Source organism: Tamandua tetradactyla, chromosome 4, assembly GCF_023851605.1.
Source record: "Tamandua tetradactyla isolate mTamTet1 chromosome 4, mTamTet1.pri, whole genome shotgun sequence".
Taxonomy (NCBI): Eukaryota; Metazoa; Chordata; class Mammalia; order Pilosa; family Myrmecophagidae; genus Tamandua; species Tamandua tetradactyla.
In genome coordinates, this window is record NC_135330.1 from 21,616,531 (window position 1) to 21,633,198 (window position 16,668).

The 16,668-nt window shown below is 42.0% G+C and overlaps 2 protein-coding genes across 9 annotated transcripts in view; one reads left to right on the top strand and one right to left on the bottom strand.

Annotated features, from left to right (window-relative positions):
- The window catches only part of DCAF6 (DDB1 and CUL4 associated factor 6), a 215,136-nt gene extending 209,348 nt beyond the window's left edge, over positions 1 to 5,788 (top strand). For all 7 annotated transcript variants that reach the window (XM_077156886.1, XM_077156887.1, XM_077156888.1 and 4 more), the window contains one exon: positions 5,324 to 5,788. In XM_077156886.1, coding sequence (XP_077013001.1) covers positions 5,324 to 5,388 — 65 coding nt within the window. In that variant the 3' untranslated portion in view covers positions 5,389 to 5,788. The remainder of the gene's footprint in view (positions 1 to 5,323) is intronic.
- Positions 5,083 to 16,668, bottom strand: part of GPR161 (G protein-coupled receptor 161) — a 48,701-nt gene continuing 37,115 nt past the window's right edge. For both annotated transcript variants that reach the window (XM_077156893.1, XM_077156894.1), the window contains exon 6: positions 5,083 to 14,844. In XM_077156893.1, coding sequence (XP_077013008.1) covers positions 14,579 to 14,844 — 266 coding nt within the window. In that variant the 3' untranslated portion in view covers positions 5,083 to 14,578. The remainder of the gene's footprint in view (positions 14,845 to 16,668) is intronic.

The window sequence follows — 16,668 nt, forward strand, 5'->3', positions numbered from 1 at the left end:
GCCTTGTATTTCTTTTTCTTGTCTAACTGCTCTGGCTAGAACCTCCAACACAATGTTGAATAATAGTGGTGATAGTGGACATCCTTGTCTTGCTCCTGATCTTAGGGGGAACGTTTTCAATTTTTCCCCATTGAGGATGATATTAGCTGTGGGTTTTTCATATATTCCCTCTATCATTTTAAGGAAGTTCCCTTGTATTCCTATCTTTTGAAGTGTTTTCAACAGGAAAGGATGTTGAATCTTGTCAAATGCCTTCTCTGCATCAATTGAGATGATCATGTGATTTTTCTGCTTTGATTTGTTGGTATGGTGTATTACATTAATTGATTTTCTTATGTTGAACCATCCTTGCATACCTGGGATGAATCCTACTTGGTCATGATGTATAATTCTTTTAATGTGTTGTTGGATACGATTTGCTAGAATTTTATTGAGGATTTTTGCATCTAGATTCACTAGAGAGATTGGTCTATAGTTTTCTTTTTTTGTAATATCTTTGCCTGGTTTTGGTATGAGGGTGATATTGGCTTCATAGAATGAATTAGGTAGTTTTCCCTCCACTTTGATTTTTTTGAAGAGTTTGAGGAGAGTTGGTACTAATTCTTTCTGGAATGTTTGATAGAATTCACATGTGAAGCCGTCTGGTCCTGGACTTTTCTTTTTAGGAAGCTTTTGAATGACTAATTCAATTTCTTTACTTGTGATTGGTTTGTTGAGGTCATCTATTTCTTCTTGAGTCAAAGTTGGTTGTTCATGTCTTTCCAGGAACCTGTCCATTTCATCTAAATTGTTGTATTTATTAGCATAAAGTTGTTCATAGTATCCTGTTATTACCTCCTTTATTTCCGTGAGGTCAGTAGTTATGTCTCCTCTTCCATTTCTGATCTTATTTATTTGCATCCTCTCTCTTCTTCTTTTTGTCAGTCTTGCTAAGGGCCCATCAATCTTATTGATTTTCTCATAGAGCCAACTTCTGGTCTTATTGATTTTCTCTATTGTTTTCATGTTTTCAATTTCATTTATTTCTGCTCTGATCTTTGTTATTTCTTTCTTTTTGCTTGCTTTGGGATTCGTTTGCTGTTCTTTCTCCAGTTCTTCCAAGTGGACAGTTAATTCCTGCATTTTTGCCTTTTCTTCTTTTCTGATAAAGGCATTTAGGGTAATAAATTTCCCTCTTAGCACTGCCTTTGCTGCATCCCATAAGTTTTGATAAGTTGTGTTTTCATTTTCATTCGCCTCTAGGTATTTACTAATTTCTCTTGCAATTTCTTCTTTGACCCACTGGTTGTTTAAGAGTGTGTTGTTGAGCCTCCATGTATTTGTGAATTTTCTGGCACTCCGCCTATTATTGATTTCCAGCTTCATTACTTTATGGTCCGAGAAAGTGTTGTGTATGATTTCAATCTTTTTAAATTTGTTAAGACTTGCTTTTTGACCCAGCATATGGTCTATCTTTGAGAATGATCCATGAGCACCTGAGAAAAAGGTGTATCCTGCTGTTGTGGGATGTAATGTCCTGTAAATGTCTGTTAAGTCTAGCTCATTTATAGTAATATTCAGAGTCTCTATTTCTTTATTGATCCTCTGTGTAGATGTTCTGTCCATTGATGAGAGTGGGGAATTGAAGTCTCCAACTATTACTGTATATGTGTCTATTTCCCTTTTCAGTGTTTGCAGTGTATTCCTCACGTATTTTGGGGCATTCTGGTTCGGTGCATAAATATTTATGATTGTTATGTCTTCTTGTTTAATTGTTCCTTTTATTAGTATATAGTGTCCTTCTTTGTCTCTTTTAACTGTTTTACATTTGAAGTCTAACTTGCTGATATTAGTATAGCCACTCCTGCTCTTTTCTGGTTGTTATTTGCATGAAATATCTTTTCCCAACCTTTCACTTTCAACCTATGTTTATCTTTGGGTCTAAGATGTGTTTCCTGTAGACAGCATATGGAAGGATCCTGTTTTTTAATCCATTCTGCCAGTCTATGTCTTTTGATTGGGGAGTTCAGTCCATTAACATTTAGTGTTAGTACTGTTTGGATAATATTTTCCTCTACCATTTTGCGTTTTGTATTATATATATCATATCTGACTTTCCTTCTTTCTACACTCTTCTCCATACCTCTCTCTTCTACTTTTTGTATCTGACTCTAGTGCTCCCTTTAGTATTTCTTGCAGAGCTGGTCTCTTGGTCACAAATTCTCTCAGTGACTTTTTGTCTGAAAATGTTTTAATTTCTCCCTCATTTTTGAAGGACAATTTTGCTGGATATAGGAGTCTTGGTTGGCAGTTTTTCTCTTTTAGTAATTTACATATATCATCCCACTGTCTTCTAGCCTCCATGGTTTCTGCTGAGAAATCTACACATAGTCTTATTGGGTTTCCCTTGTATGTGATGGATTGCTTCTCTCTCGCTGCTTTCAAGATCCTCTCTTTCTCTTTGACCTCTGACATTCTAACTAGTAAGTGTCTTGGAGAGCGCCTATTTGGGTCTAATCTCTTTGGGGTGCGCTGCACTTCTTGGATCTGTAATTTTAGGTCTTTCATAAGAGTTGGGAAATTTTCAGTGATAATTTCTTCCATTAGTTTTTCTCCTCCTTTTCCCTTCTCTTCTCCTTCTGGGACACCCACAACATGTATATTTGTGCGGTTCATATTGTCCTTGAGTTCCCCGATACCCTGTTCAAATTTTTCCATTCTTTCCCCGATAGTTTCTGTTTCTTTTTGGAATTCAGATGTTCCATCCTCCAAATCACTAATTCTATCTTCTGTCTCTTTAAATCTATCATTGTAGGTATCCATTGTTTTTTCCATCTTTTCTACTTTGTCCTTCACTTCCATAAGTTCTGTGATTTGTTTTTTCGGTTTTTCTATTTCTTCTTTTTGTTCAGCCCATGTCTTCTTCATGTCCTCCCTCAATTTATCGATTTCGTTTTTGAAGAGGTTTTCCATTTCTGTTCGTATATTCAGCATTAGTTGTCTCAGCTCCTGTATCTCATTTGAACTATTGGTTTGTTCCTTTGACTGGGCCATATTTTCAATTTTTTGAGCGTGATCCGTCATCTTCTGCTGGTGTCTGGGCATTTAGACAGATTTCCCTGGGTGTTGGATCCAACAGTTTGGAAGATTTTTCTGTGAAATCTCTGGGTTCTGTTTTTCTTATCCTGCCCAGTAGGTGGCACTCGTGGCACACGTTTGTCTGCGGGTCCCACCAGTAAAAGGTGCTGTGAGTCCTTTAACTTTGGAAAACTCTCGCCGTCGGAGAGGTTCGCCAGTCGAAGCGGCTTGGAAGAGTGCCAGCCGGCCCGGGGTCCGAACGCAGGGAGGGTTGACAGCCGCCGCAGCCCGGGAGAGCGCCCGTCCAAATTTCCTAGTCGGCCCAGGGCGCCAAGCGTGGCGGGAGGGTGCCAACTGTCATGGCCCTGGAGAGTGCACCCTTCCCGGGGAGTCACGTGTTTGGAAGGGCCCCCCTCCCCGTCACCGTTCTCCGCGGCCTGGGGATTTCCGATCCAATTCTCTCAGTTGGTCCGGGGGGCCGCACGTGGTGTTGGCGCCATCCGCCGCGGTTTGAGGGTTCCACCTGTCCAATTCTCCCAGCCGGCCCGGGAAGGGGGAAGGGAGTGACTCCGTCCGCTTGCCGCCCCGCCCGGTGAAGCCCGCGCCCCTCGGCGATTTCACCGGAGCAGGTTCTCTCAGCCAGTCAGCCGTTCCAGGATGGGGTACGCTGTCTGTTTGATCTCTGTTGTGGCTTTGGGAGCTGTTCTGAATCGTTTCTACTTCCCTAGTAGCTGTTCTGAAGGAGGAACTAAGATCTGCGCGTCTTACTAAGCCGCCATCTTCTCCGGAAGTCTCAGTATAACCCATTTTACAATTCTATTTTTGTAATTCTGAGTAATCTGCTTAGAGTAAAACCAGTACATGAATTTATAAAATTATGAATAATCAAAAAACTTTTTATTTGACCTTGGAATGGAGTCAGCACTAGAGAGAATTTAATCCAGTTCATTTAGACCATTAAACACATTGGTCCTGCTCTACGACATTCCTGGTAATACGATCCAGTGGGAACGCTCAAGCACTATACAGTTAAGTATACAGTGTACAGTAAAGTCTTCTCTAGCTGTTGACATTGGGATTGAACTATTGTCCTGTGTCTAACCTAAATATTTTCCATGTCACCTTGGAGCAGTGTTATTGTGGCAGAAAGATTTCATCCTAGTGATGGTAGTGATTATAATTAATCACTGCTGCCTCCTTTATATACTGCTTAATGTAATATATCTTATCTTAGTCAAACATATTCATTTATTCAACAAACATTTATTGAACATTCTTGAAATAGGCCTTGAAACTATAAAGATAAAAAAAAGATACATCTTCTGTGCTCCAAGAGTTTAGTTTAGTATGGAGAAAGACATGTAAAACTATTACTGTACTCGTGATCGTTATTATAAAGTTCATATAGGATAGGAGATAAAAGGGGTGAGTTGAGTTAGTAATTCTGCTGGTTGGGTATTTGAAGAAGTCAGAGAAGTTTTGTTAAAGGATTGCTAGCTGTATTGAGACAAGCACAGAATCCTGATAACTGGAGAATTGGGAGAAAATGTCCCAAGCAGAGGAATAGCAAGTGTAAATCATGAAAACTTGAGAAAGCGTGCCATCCTTAGAAGTCAGCTGGGGTGAGCATGTCAGGAGATGAGATTGCCAAAGTAAGAATGCACCACAATTTGTAATTATGTATTAGTTTTGGGAATCTGGATAAGCTCCTTGAGGACAGATACTACATCTTTTTTCATCACTATTGTATCCTCAATTCTCAGTACAATGCCTGGAACGTGGCATTTAATTAAAAAAAAAATCTTTTTACAAATAGAATTAGAGATCATCACGGATAGTACTAGATTCTCTACCACAGCCTCCCCCTCACTTCCCTTGGTGGTACCTGATATACCTCCTTAGAATCCTACATTCCAAGGAACACAGTTTAAAAACCACTGCAAAGGATAGTATGTCAAGATCTTCAGGGCTTTAAATTTATATATTAATGTGTGTGTGTGTGTGTGTGTGTGTGTGTGTGTGTGTGTGTGTGCGCGCGCGCATAAGAATTCTAGGTATATTTAAAGCTAATAGGACTGTTTCCTTTATTCTTTATTTGCTTCTAGAGGCAAAAGTAATAACTTATTTATACTCAATTAGTGAGCTGATTTGTCCATAGTGAATACTTTGAATTATGGAATTTTAATCAGTTTTAAATGAAAGGCATAAAAATTATCTGTAATTGTAAAACTAAAAGTATTTAATGATTCCCGTATCTGTTTTTCAGACCGGTTGGAGGGTGACAGATCAGAAGGCTCTGGTCAGGAGAATGAAAATGAGGATGAAGAATAATCAACACTTGTTGGCAAGCACTTAGATGTTCTGAAATTTGTATAAGACATTTATTATATTTTTTTCTTTACAGAGCTTTAGTGCAATTTTAAGGTTTTGGTTTTGGAGTTTTTCCCTTTTGGGGTGATAACCTAACATTGGTTTGGAATGATTGTGTGCATGAATTTGAGAGAGTGTGTAAGACAAAATTAGCAAAATGTTTTAAAAACTTTTTGCCATGTGTGAGTCATGCTAGAAGATGCAAAGTGCAATATTTTCCCTAACCTTCAGATGTGGGAGCTTGGATCAATGTTGAAGAGTAATTTTCATTATAGTGAAAATGTTGGTTCAAATAAATTTCTATACTTGCCATTTGCATGTTTGTTGCTTTCTAATTAAAAGAGTTGGATGTTTTAAAATATCCTGCATTTGACTTTTTATTAAATGCTTGGCTTTTGTCATCTTACTACTTTGACCCACATTTTCAGTCTTTCCTGTAACATAGAGAACTTTTTCATCTAGATTTAATAACCTTTACCATTGTAACTTCTATGTGATAGGATCATATAGAAAAGATTTTTTCATTTCTTCTTTTAAAGTACTTTATCTTCATCTTCATATCATCTCCTATTGGTTCCTCATTACATGGATACAAAAGTATGCATCAAGCATAAATCACTGAGTATCACTGATATCTCACATTTACATAAGCACAAGCTATTTTTTTTTAAGCTTCTAGCTTCTGGTTTTCTCTCTCCACCTTCTAGATTTCAACTGAACTTTGTTGACCATCCAATCCTTTAATTCCTGGTCTACCTTATCTTTAGGTGTCTGTCTCCACTCAACTTTCACCATCCACACCCAGGCTGTCTTACAGGTTATGACCAAAAACTGCTCCTGCAGACCCTCAACACCACCACCACCCCGTTTTCACTCTGCTGGTCTTTCCATCAACCTGGGCACATACTACATCTCTGGATCCATTTGCGAAGTAAATATTTTCTTGATTCTAAATTATTTTTTCCATATACTTTAGTTTTCTCCTCATTATCCACATGAACATACTACTCATCCAAGTTTCCTTTTGCTGCTTTCCTGATGTCCAAAGAAAGCCTTCTTCAGAAGCCTCCAGGATGGGGGGAGAGTTGATTTGCTGCCTCATGATACCTTGGAGGCAAAAAAGTAATCATGGCAAAGAATGGTTTGTGGTATCCAGTTTTAGTTGTCTACAAGGACCATTTCAAAAGCTCTGTGTTCTCTCTCTTCTCATTCACACACATAGACATACACTTGGCATTTGCTATTATAGGTTTCTGGAAGAGTGTATCATTTCTGCATTTTAAATGTGAGCCTTTGTAACCAGGGCCTTGGAGTCTCTGGCCAATGAGCTCTTCAGAACTTACTTGTGGAGGACAGCAGGTAACCCAGGCAACTTCCCTGTGATCTGTAGTCCAGTTAGAAACTATCTTCACTATACCTTCTTGCCAACTAACAATTGGAGAAGAATTTGAACTTTATGCTTGGACTTAATTTGAACTCATCTTGAGACAGCCATTTAGTGCTGCTGAAATTATAACAATAACAGAAGAAAGAAAATGTTGGAGCTGTAGATCCATGTTACCGTATCCATCACCAGCACCAGCCTTGAGCCCCATCTCTCGACCACACTCTGGAGGTAGATATGAGACCATCCATGACCGTGTAGCAGTCATTAGAAGCCAGGGCCAATGAAAATCTGATGGTGTTCCATGGTCATCTCAATCCTGAACCCCTCTGTCAGTGCTTTTAGTGTTTTTGCTGTAACAGGTACCTGCTTTCGTTTTGTTTATTTGGTAGGTAACTTAAAGTTTCCTCTTATTTCCAGGAACCCTGCAGAAGGACTAAAATATTAAGAGTAAGACATAATTCCTGACCAGTTTGGCTATGAACAGAACCACAGGTTCAGCAAAGCATCTATCTTCTTTATGGAGATCAAGGATCTCTTCTCCCCACAAAATGGCTGTATGCCCAAACACACTGCTAAGAGAGGCAGGTTAGTTTTATTGTTGGAGGGAAATTAACTGTTAAATTGGCTTAGTTGAGTTGGAATTCAGTTTCTAGCTCCAGATTAGGAAAAAAGGGAAATGGTTGAAGGGGAAAAGGAATCAGAGCTTGAACCAAACAAGGCAATTGAATGATTTCCAGAAAGTGCAAGGATCTTAGTTTCTGGTTCCCACTATGTGACCTGGTCAAACCAACTGACTTCTGAGCTACTCTTCTCTAAAATAGAGTAATAGAGTTTGTAAAACTTCATCACAGGCTGTATGTGGACCACGTGAAACCATGGAGGCTGAAGGTCTTCACAGAATAACTGAAACAGACTGCTGTAAGTACACAATATGACACTTCTTACATTGTAATAAAAAACTGGAATATGGTACAGATGGGTATTGGAAACTGACAGGGGAAAGGTTTTAGGGGGCTCATTGTGGTAGAGGAGTACCTCTTTGGCAAGAAAAGCAATAGAAGAAAACCAAAATGGTATTTGTCAAATTAAGTTCCCTGCCTTGAGTGGTTTTGCTGAGAGTTTTGGTGTTGTTTATAACTCAGGCTCAGGGCAGGCCAGACAAGCAAGTTTAAAGGGCAGCAAAGAGGGGACATTCTATAGAGGCAGAGTTCACAAGCCCTGGCTACTCCCAAGATTTGCTGTTTGGAGGGAAGTGGGGGGCAGACAGTTAAATGATTGACCCTAGACTTCCCTACCGACTCAGGAAAGGGAATATGACCTTAATGATGGCAGGTGATGGGGGGTTGGGAGGGGTGGGTTATGCGCTAAGGTGGTTCTGAGACTCCATGATAATCTGCCACCACACACTGATTTTAACTATGGGTTATAAAATAGTGATATTCAGTAAATCTTTTAAAAATCTTTGGGTTAAGAATACTCGGTGTTTCTTGGGCATGCTGGGAAGTCATTTAAAATATTCCTTGATTCTAACTGCTTAGGGAATTTATGAAAATGTGTGGATAGTTGTACCCAAGTGACTCTGGAATGGGCACCTCCCCTCTTCCAATTCTGCAGTAGTCTGCCCCTCCCTGTTCAGTCTCCTCTTTTAGTTATATGCATCCATGTGAAGGGAGTCTGAAACAGAGGTGGCTGTAGGGGCAGGGCAGACCCAAAAAGTCCAGAGTATTTAATTATTCACAATTTCCAAGCTGTACACATAGTAAAAAGATATTTAATCAGGTAAAGAAAACTATTCTAAATACACTTCTTTATAAATATTGATTTGCAATCATCCTAAACGTTTTTCTTTACTTAAAAAGAAAACCATCCAAAGTGGAATATATTTCAGGATTAGTTTGTTTTGTTTTGAAGCTTCGTTTTTAACCACTTCTGCATCCAGGAGTCCATTAATGGAACACAGCACAAGACTCTATCTCTTCAGGTATGTCCACATCACTAATGGACCTGTTCCCAGGCAAACATATTACTTCACCCAGCATGGCCTGCCAACCTGGCTTGTGATCCTTCCTAGAAAAATCTTTACCTCAGGGAGGGGCTGACTTGCCTGTGATTTGTGATTATTTCAAAATGGAAGGGTCAAAAGGAAAAACAAGTGGTTTCTAATTCTTAAGCTATTAATACTGCTAAGGAAAACATTTTCTGAGGGAATGAACATAGCTTTGTATATTATGTTCTTATAAAAATAACACTGACCAAAATTATGCTCTTTGTGTAGAGTTTGTGCTTTGAATTTATTCCAGTGATTCAAATCACTTTCCTTGGACCTGTGATTTTTTTTTTTAGGCCGGGCAGGCTCCTTGGTTTACAATACTTATTATAAAACCCAGTTGGCATATTCTGATATTGATGACTTAACTACCGTGCCTCCTCCTAGAACAGCAAAGCTGACTTCTTCCTCGGCCACATGGCCAAGACCTGGAGTTTGGCCCTGAAAGCAGCCCAACTCATTTCATGTCCTAGGCCTTTCTGGATTCTCTGTGTCCCCTCTCTCAGACCCCTCAGGAGAGTATAGCTCTGCTCCTTCTTATAGTCATATGACTGCAATCAAAGCCATTTTTTTTTGCCTCAAGAATGACAACTGTGGTTTCCCTTGTGTCCCACAGGCTTCACATGGGGTTTCTGCATATACTGTGGCTAGCATAGACTCCTGGCTCTTCCCTCAGGAGCTTGGAGGATTAGAGAGTCTGAACTCAAGAGTCAAGGCCAAGACCCTCACTACAGGACAGAGCTGTCCTTAGCACCCAAGGGCATTTCTCTGTAGAACATCCTTCTGGGCCAGACCTGAGGTCAAGGCTGAACTCACACTGTGATTAGGGACTCTATACCAGGCCCAGGAGTTTGATCATCTTTGATAATCCATTCAGAGCAATTTAGGATTATTTTACCTCTGTGTAAACAGGCCCAAAAGGGTTACTTAGGAGGAAAGCCCACTCTTCCCTCAGGTCTTGAATTCCAAATGCTGTTTAGCCTCTCCTCCCTCCCATTGCTTTCCCCTTCCTCATTCTATTCCTTCTGCCCAAAAGACCTGTTGGTGCTATTCAAGAAACATGAAAATTCCCATGATAATGACCTTCAACACCTACTGAGGATACGATTTTTTTCAAGATACTTCTTTTCACAGAGATTCCTATAAAGCAATAGTAATACCCACCTCACTGAGCGATTGAGAATACTAGTTCCTCAACATCAACTGTGCACCAGGTACTGTGCTGGGTGCCTTGCAAGTTTTACCTCATTTTACTGATACAGTCATTCTATAAGGGAAGCCTTCCTGGATTCTATGAGTCCCCAAAGAGAAAAGTCTCCAAAATCCATTTCACAATGAGGAAACTGAGATGTGGAAAGAAAGATTGAGCAGCTTGCCCAAGAACACCTACAAATAAACAGCCCAGTGGAATCTGAACCCAAAACTTAACCTGTGCTAGTCCCACTATATCACATTAGCACTCATTTGCACTGAAGTGAAATGAGGTAAAGCATTTCGAAGTGCCAAATTTAGTGCCTAACACCCAGTGGGCACTCAGATATCTAATGGGTAGTACACAGAGTAGACAATAAATGTTAGTTCCTCACCTTTCCTGTTATAGCAACATCCTTTCTAGACAGGAGAGAGCTGGGTTTAAGGCTGAATACTTGTGAGTATATCTCAGAGGCTGTCCAGAGAGATAGCTCTAATCTTTAGGTCTCTCAAACGCATACTGTCAAGATGGAAAAATGCCCACAGTTAAATCTAAACAACCTCTTGTATCAAAGCACTCTTCCTCTCCTATTCCAATCCAAATGACAGAGGCCACAAATATTCTTTGAGATTGTCTCACTAGGTGCTCAGTTCTGCGCAGAGAAACTACACGGGAGGCCCCTTAAATGAGAATCAAAACTCTAGGTGGCCCTTTGTCTTACACTCCTCCTCAACCCTCTCCTACAGGAGATATGATCACAACAGATCACACAGTTGAGTAGTGGCAGTCCCTGTGAGCCCGAATGGGGACCACACATGTAAGCAGGCTAGCTAGGTGGGCCTTTAAAGAATGAGGACTCAAGGAGTTAAGAGTTCTCTGCCAGAAACAAGCCTACAAGGTAATCCTCAGCTATGCATTTTGGGAACTGCTAGTGGAATCTCACAGCCACATTGCCGCCATCTAGTGCCTGTGTCCTGAACACCAGTCTTGATGCTTGGCTAGAGGACAAGGCCAGGTATTAAGATGTGGGCTCTAGTGTGAGACTCCCAGTGCTTTCTGGGGCGTATCAGCCCCACACCTGGTATCAGGAACATAGCACAGGGATCCAGCCAAGTGGAAATCTCAGTGAAAGAAGTAGAGATGCATAACAGCCCTAAAGTCCTGTCAAACCCAGAAGGTGCAGGACTTAAGTTTATTCAAGTGAACAAATAGCCAAGTGTCCCACCTGTCACTGTCCATGTGGTCATCTCAGGAAGGGATTGAGCCTGCCACTACACTCACAGCTAGTAAGTCTGGGATTAGTGGGGGCAGTTGTGCATTTTGCTTTCTGCATTGAAGGTAGGTATGCTGAAAAATGCCTCAGAAACTTCAAAACGTATTTGGATTATATTTTCTCTCTCTCTCTAGAACTAAATTAAAGCAAATTTAATTTCTTGAATGTGCAAAATATGGTGCTAGCTGCCAAATATGCTCGGAGACTTGGCTCAAACCCCCACCTACTTCATGGAGTCATCTCTAATTCCCTTGTTGGAAATATCTACCTCCTCTGGGGTCCACAGTTTTTTCTATAATATTACTTGACTCCATTTATTAGAGCCAGTATCCCCCAGTTCTTACCCTATGTGTTAGATTCAGTTGTCAACTTGGCCAGGTGAGCATACCTAGTTTTGTTGCTGCGGACATAAGCCAATGGTACGTGAACCTCATCTGTTGCTAATTACATCTGCAGTGGGCTAGGAGGTGTGTCTGCTGCAATGAGTGACGTTTGACTTAATTGGCGGGTGCTTAAATGAGAGAGCGCAAGGTAGCACAGCCAAGCAGCTTGGCATCCTCATCTCAGCACTTGCAGCTCAGCCCAGGCCTTTGGAGATGCAGAAAGAAGTCACCCCGGGGAAAGTTATTGGAACCCAGGGGCCTGGAGAGAAGACCAGCAGAGACCATCCCGTAAGAAAGAACCTCAGTGGAAAGTTAGCTGCTTTTCCTCTGAGGAACTAACAAAATAAATCCCCTTTTATTAAAAGCCAATCCATCTCTGGTGTGTTGCATTCTGGCAGCTAGCAAACTAGAACACCCTAAATCAGAGTGAAAACTCTTTAGTGTATTGCCCACAGAGCCCAGCTTGGTGCTTTGCTCATAGTGGATGTACAGTGAATGGTAAATGAATAAATGAATGACCCTCGATAGAAAAAAGGGAATATTATGAATCATTTTGTGAAATGCAGCATTTCTAGATCAGCTTGAACTAAATTCTAGTATATCCCAGTTAGTCTCAGAGTAGCCAATGGAGGCTTGATGTCTCCAGATTCCTTCCCTAGAGCTGCACCTAGTGTAGCCCAGGGAAGAATTTCTCCAACCCTTGGGTTACAAGCCAATTTGCCACACTCAAAAAGGCCTAAACAGTGACCCATCCCAAGTTATTCCAGGCCAGAGGTAAACGTTTCTCTGCCCTGTTTCTACTAGTTGATGAGGAAAATGGTCCCTCTAAAGACCAGGCAAGTGCTAGAAAATATTCATATATATATGTGTGTGTGTTTACACACACACACACACAGAAAACAAAAACCACCCTCAGATGAAGGAATGCCACCAGAGAGAAAATCTGTCTGACATGCACATTTCATCGGCAAAACCCACAGGTTAAATTGCCCTCTACTCCTAGGAAAGGCCACCTGCTCCCCCCTGCCTCCCATCCAGAATCTAGACCAGTGCCTGGCACCCAACCAACCAGGAATAGTTGGTGAGGGAACTCATCACCATGAAGGTAGCAAACCAAGGAACCAGCCAACCATGGTTTCTGCCACACAGTAAAAAGGTATTACCCTCACCAGGAGCTAGCTAGATCCAAAAGAAAATACCACAAAGGTAATTCACTTTCTGAAATAGCTGCATAATAGTAGTCACGGCTAACCCTCACTGGAATCTATCTTCTCCTGCCACCTGGAATTCTGAAGGTAGGGAAAGGTCCACACTTAGTTCATTTAAACCACCCAGGTTGAAGGGAAGATGCAGGAGGAGATTCGGTGAGTTCTCAAGTCACTACAGCAATTATTCCAACCTTGAACTCCATCTGCTGTTTTAACTCAAGGAAGAGAGGTTTAACCACTCAAATCATAATCCCTACTGTTCTTTTCCACTTCCACCTTTAAGAAAGTGTCCCCTTTCCTCCACTTGTGTGTCTTTGTGGTTGGCATCTGAGCAAGGCTCTGGTCTAAACAGACAAGTCCAATAAGCAGCGCTTCATCTGTCCATTAGAAACTAAACTCAAAACCAAATAAATTAGACAAATGTGGCCTGTGGCTCTTTTTTTTTTTTTCCTATCTCTAATTTACAAATTAAGAGATCAAATTAGATCTGAGCCAGAAATGATCTTAGAGACCATTTACTCCAGCTCCGCATACCCTTCTTCCATTCCACAAACAGCCTCAGGAGGGGAGAGGCAGAAGTGGGCTGAGAACCCAGGCTGCTGATTCCCAGTCCAGTGCTCTTTCCATTCCATTCTATCTTACGCTGCCTGGGGTCGTAATAATAGTAACTTAGCAGTATTCCCTGGGGAACTATTCTAGTTGGCAACTTATAATATCACAAATAGAATCTATTCAGTGAGGCTTTCCTATGTGAACGGGGTTCACTCCAATAATAACATCTCTATTTCCTGGCTCTGCTTGGCACCATGGTCCCATTCAGGCTCGCTAAGACAATGATGTGTCTCAATCAGAGGATTTCTTTTTTTTTTTTCCAATTCTGAAAATGAAATACTTGGTACCTGCCCCCTTCCTCCTGTCTTTTATAGTGGTTTCTCCCTTTTTTTTTGAAATACCAAATTATCTGTCCAGAGGGAGGTGGGTAGGCTGGGCACAGCCCTCAGCAACAGTGGCGTGTAGAATGCCCCTGCAGTCACTAGCAGATGACTCCACTGAAGATGAGGTCACAACCAGGACACGAGGTGTGGGAACTTGATCTGGGGGCTCTGGTCCTGGTCTCTCTCTCTGGAGCCCACTTAGTCTAGAACTGATGACCCCCGACTGCATCAAAGCATCAACCACGCAGAAACCCAGGGGATGATCTTGCTTTAAGAAGAAGCACTGTTCTCCAACATGCGCTGGGAAGGGATTTAGCCCAAGAGCCTCTGGGACAGTACGTGGCCGGAACATCAGGAGACAGGTCATGAAGAAAATGAAATAATCCATATACTGGTTTCCTTCCAAGTGCAGGGTCTCCAGCACCCCCTCTTTGCAGCATTTGCCAAAAGAAGTCAAAGTCACACCTCCAACTGCTTTTCTTTGTGCTTCAGATGCCTCTGGTCCTATCACAGAGCCCAGAAGCCAATGGATGGTTTTACAGCAGACATGAAGTCGCTGATTGCAGACATTATGTTCATCCTTTTCTTTAGGTGGCTGCATATCAGATGTAGTTCCTCCCCTATTGCCGTATGCACTGACAGGCTCACAGGATGTCAATGCAATCAGTGATGGGAATTCTTCCAGGGTAGCAGCTCTGGCTTTGGCCCTAGGCCACCATGAGGCCCTCACCTCTGTTCTGCAGCTAAAATGTTCCCTTCTTCAATGCTCTGCAGCTGGAGCCTCTGACTTGCAAGAGTTCTGCTGCCTCGGCGGCCTCCAAAGCCCATCCCTGGAACAGTCCGTGCTGCAAACAAGACCCCTGGCAAAGCCTCTTCCCCAAATAAGTTGATTTTGGCTTCAGCCTCAATGGCTTTGGCCAAGCTGGCTGCATAACTGTCCAAGGACTTGTGCACTTCAGCTTTCACATGAAGAATAGAGTTCTTGGCAGCTTCTGAGAAAGAAGACAGAGAAGAGATTAGCCGAGGAGCTAAGACCAATGGCTATGCCAGGTTTGTGCCTCCTGTTGTTTCCCTTCCCCAGTAAAAGGAGGCAAACAGAGGTTAAGGACCAGAGCCCTGAACCCTTACTTACTACTGAGGAATTCTCAGAAAAGTTATTGAATTTATCTTCTGTTTCCTTATCTGTAAAAAAAGGATAGTAATATACCTCATCATAGGGTTAATATGATCATTAAATGAGATAATCCCTTCTACAATGCTTAGCCTAGGTCTTACCCATAAAAAGGGCTTGATAAATACTTTCTATCAATAATAATCCAAATTTTACATCTTGGAAGAGTTCTCTGGTCTTTCAGCAACCCAAAGCAATCCATACGTCTGTGGATAAACTTCCACAGAACCAAAAGTCCTCTCTTCTTCTTTACCTACTCACTCAGAAATTCCCCAAAGTCCTGGACAACCTCAGGGTTGGAAGTGGCCTTAAAGGTTCGAGCACCCTATCCAGGATTAGGACCCCTAACAACTAAAATGAAAAGAAGAGAGGAAGGGGGAGCTGCCTTCAATTGCAATGCCCTACTACTCTTAGCCCCACTGCCTATTACTCTCTGGACATTGTGGAGAGAAATCTTATTCCCCACTCCTCGGCAACCCACATCCTACTCCCCAAGTGGGAAAAGAATTGGAGGGACACTTATGGCCTCGTTCTGCCCTGCCACCACTTGCTCTTTCTCCAGGGGGAGGAATGGCTTAATCCGATGGGTGCCTTGCTCTCTTCACAGCCTGCAAAAAGAGTCTGCTTTCTGAATAGTTATCCCCCACAAAGTAGGGTTGATGGGGCAGGCTTGGCCCGATGTGGGCTGGGAGACTCTGGGGGGAGGCTTCAATTCTTTTCCTTTTTATACAGCGGTAACTTATTAGAAAGTCCACATGGCTGCTGTTTCAAGCTCTGTTCTTCAATCCACTTTACCAAAAAAGTGGACGATTTGATACAGATTTCTCATATCTTCTCTCTGACCTCTGGGACTAACTCAATTAGTTCTGAACTCATTAAAAGTAGTAGCAGAAAAAAAATGTGATTAACTATGATCTGAAAACTCTGCCAGGGTCCATATTTATTTTCATATTTCTACAGTTCCACAGAACGTACATCGGAAAAGCCCCTGGACTTCTCCACTCCACCCACACTCAAGTCATGTGGATGGGTCCTCACTTTGTGATTTGATAATCGGGGGAAAAAGAAACCCTACATCTGTGGGCAGCCTGGGTGGCCCCTTCACTGTCACTCTTCTAACAAGAATGTCTGGATGGGAAATAGACCCCAAATATCAGGATGCTGCGGACTGAGTTCAGAACAAGCAGGGTAGAAAAATGTAGGGATTGGACTACCACAAAACTCATTAGTCTCACAGAACTCAAGTGACCACGTCTGTTCTAGGGCCACAGACTCTCAGGATGGCAGCTTTTGCTCTAACAAAGTCAATGCACTCACTGGGCCATTATTTCTGTTTTCCACTTGAGGAACCTGAGGCTTGGAGAAAGCAAGTTCAGATTTATAACCATGCATCATCCATGAAGGAAAGGTCAAGTTTGGGTTTAAGGCTAAGACATTATGGAGGGTTCAGGAACTTGTATCCTGAGGCAACAGGGTGAATCAGGAGCTGCACTTTTACTGTGTGTGTCACTGCTGAATCCAAGGGCCATTGTCTGCCAGCCCGGGATGCTATCTGCTCTGAAAACTGGGCTCCTGAGGATTGGGTTGGGAGCAGTCATGGGTGGGGCAGAGGTGATCAGGTTAGGGGAGGGCTGGGCCAAGGAAT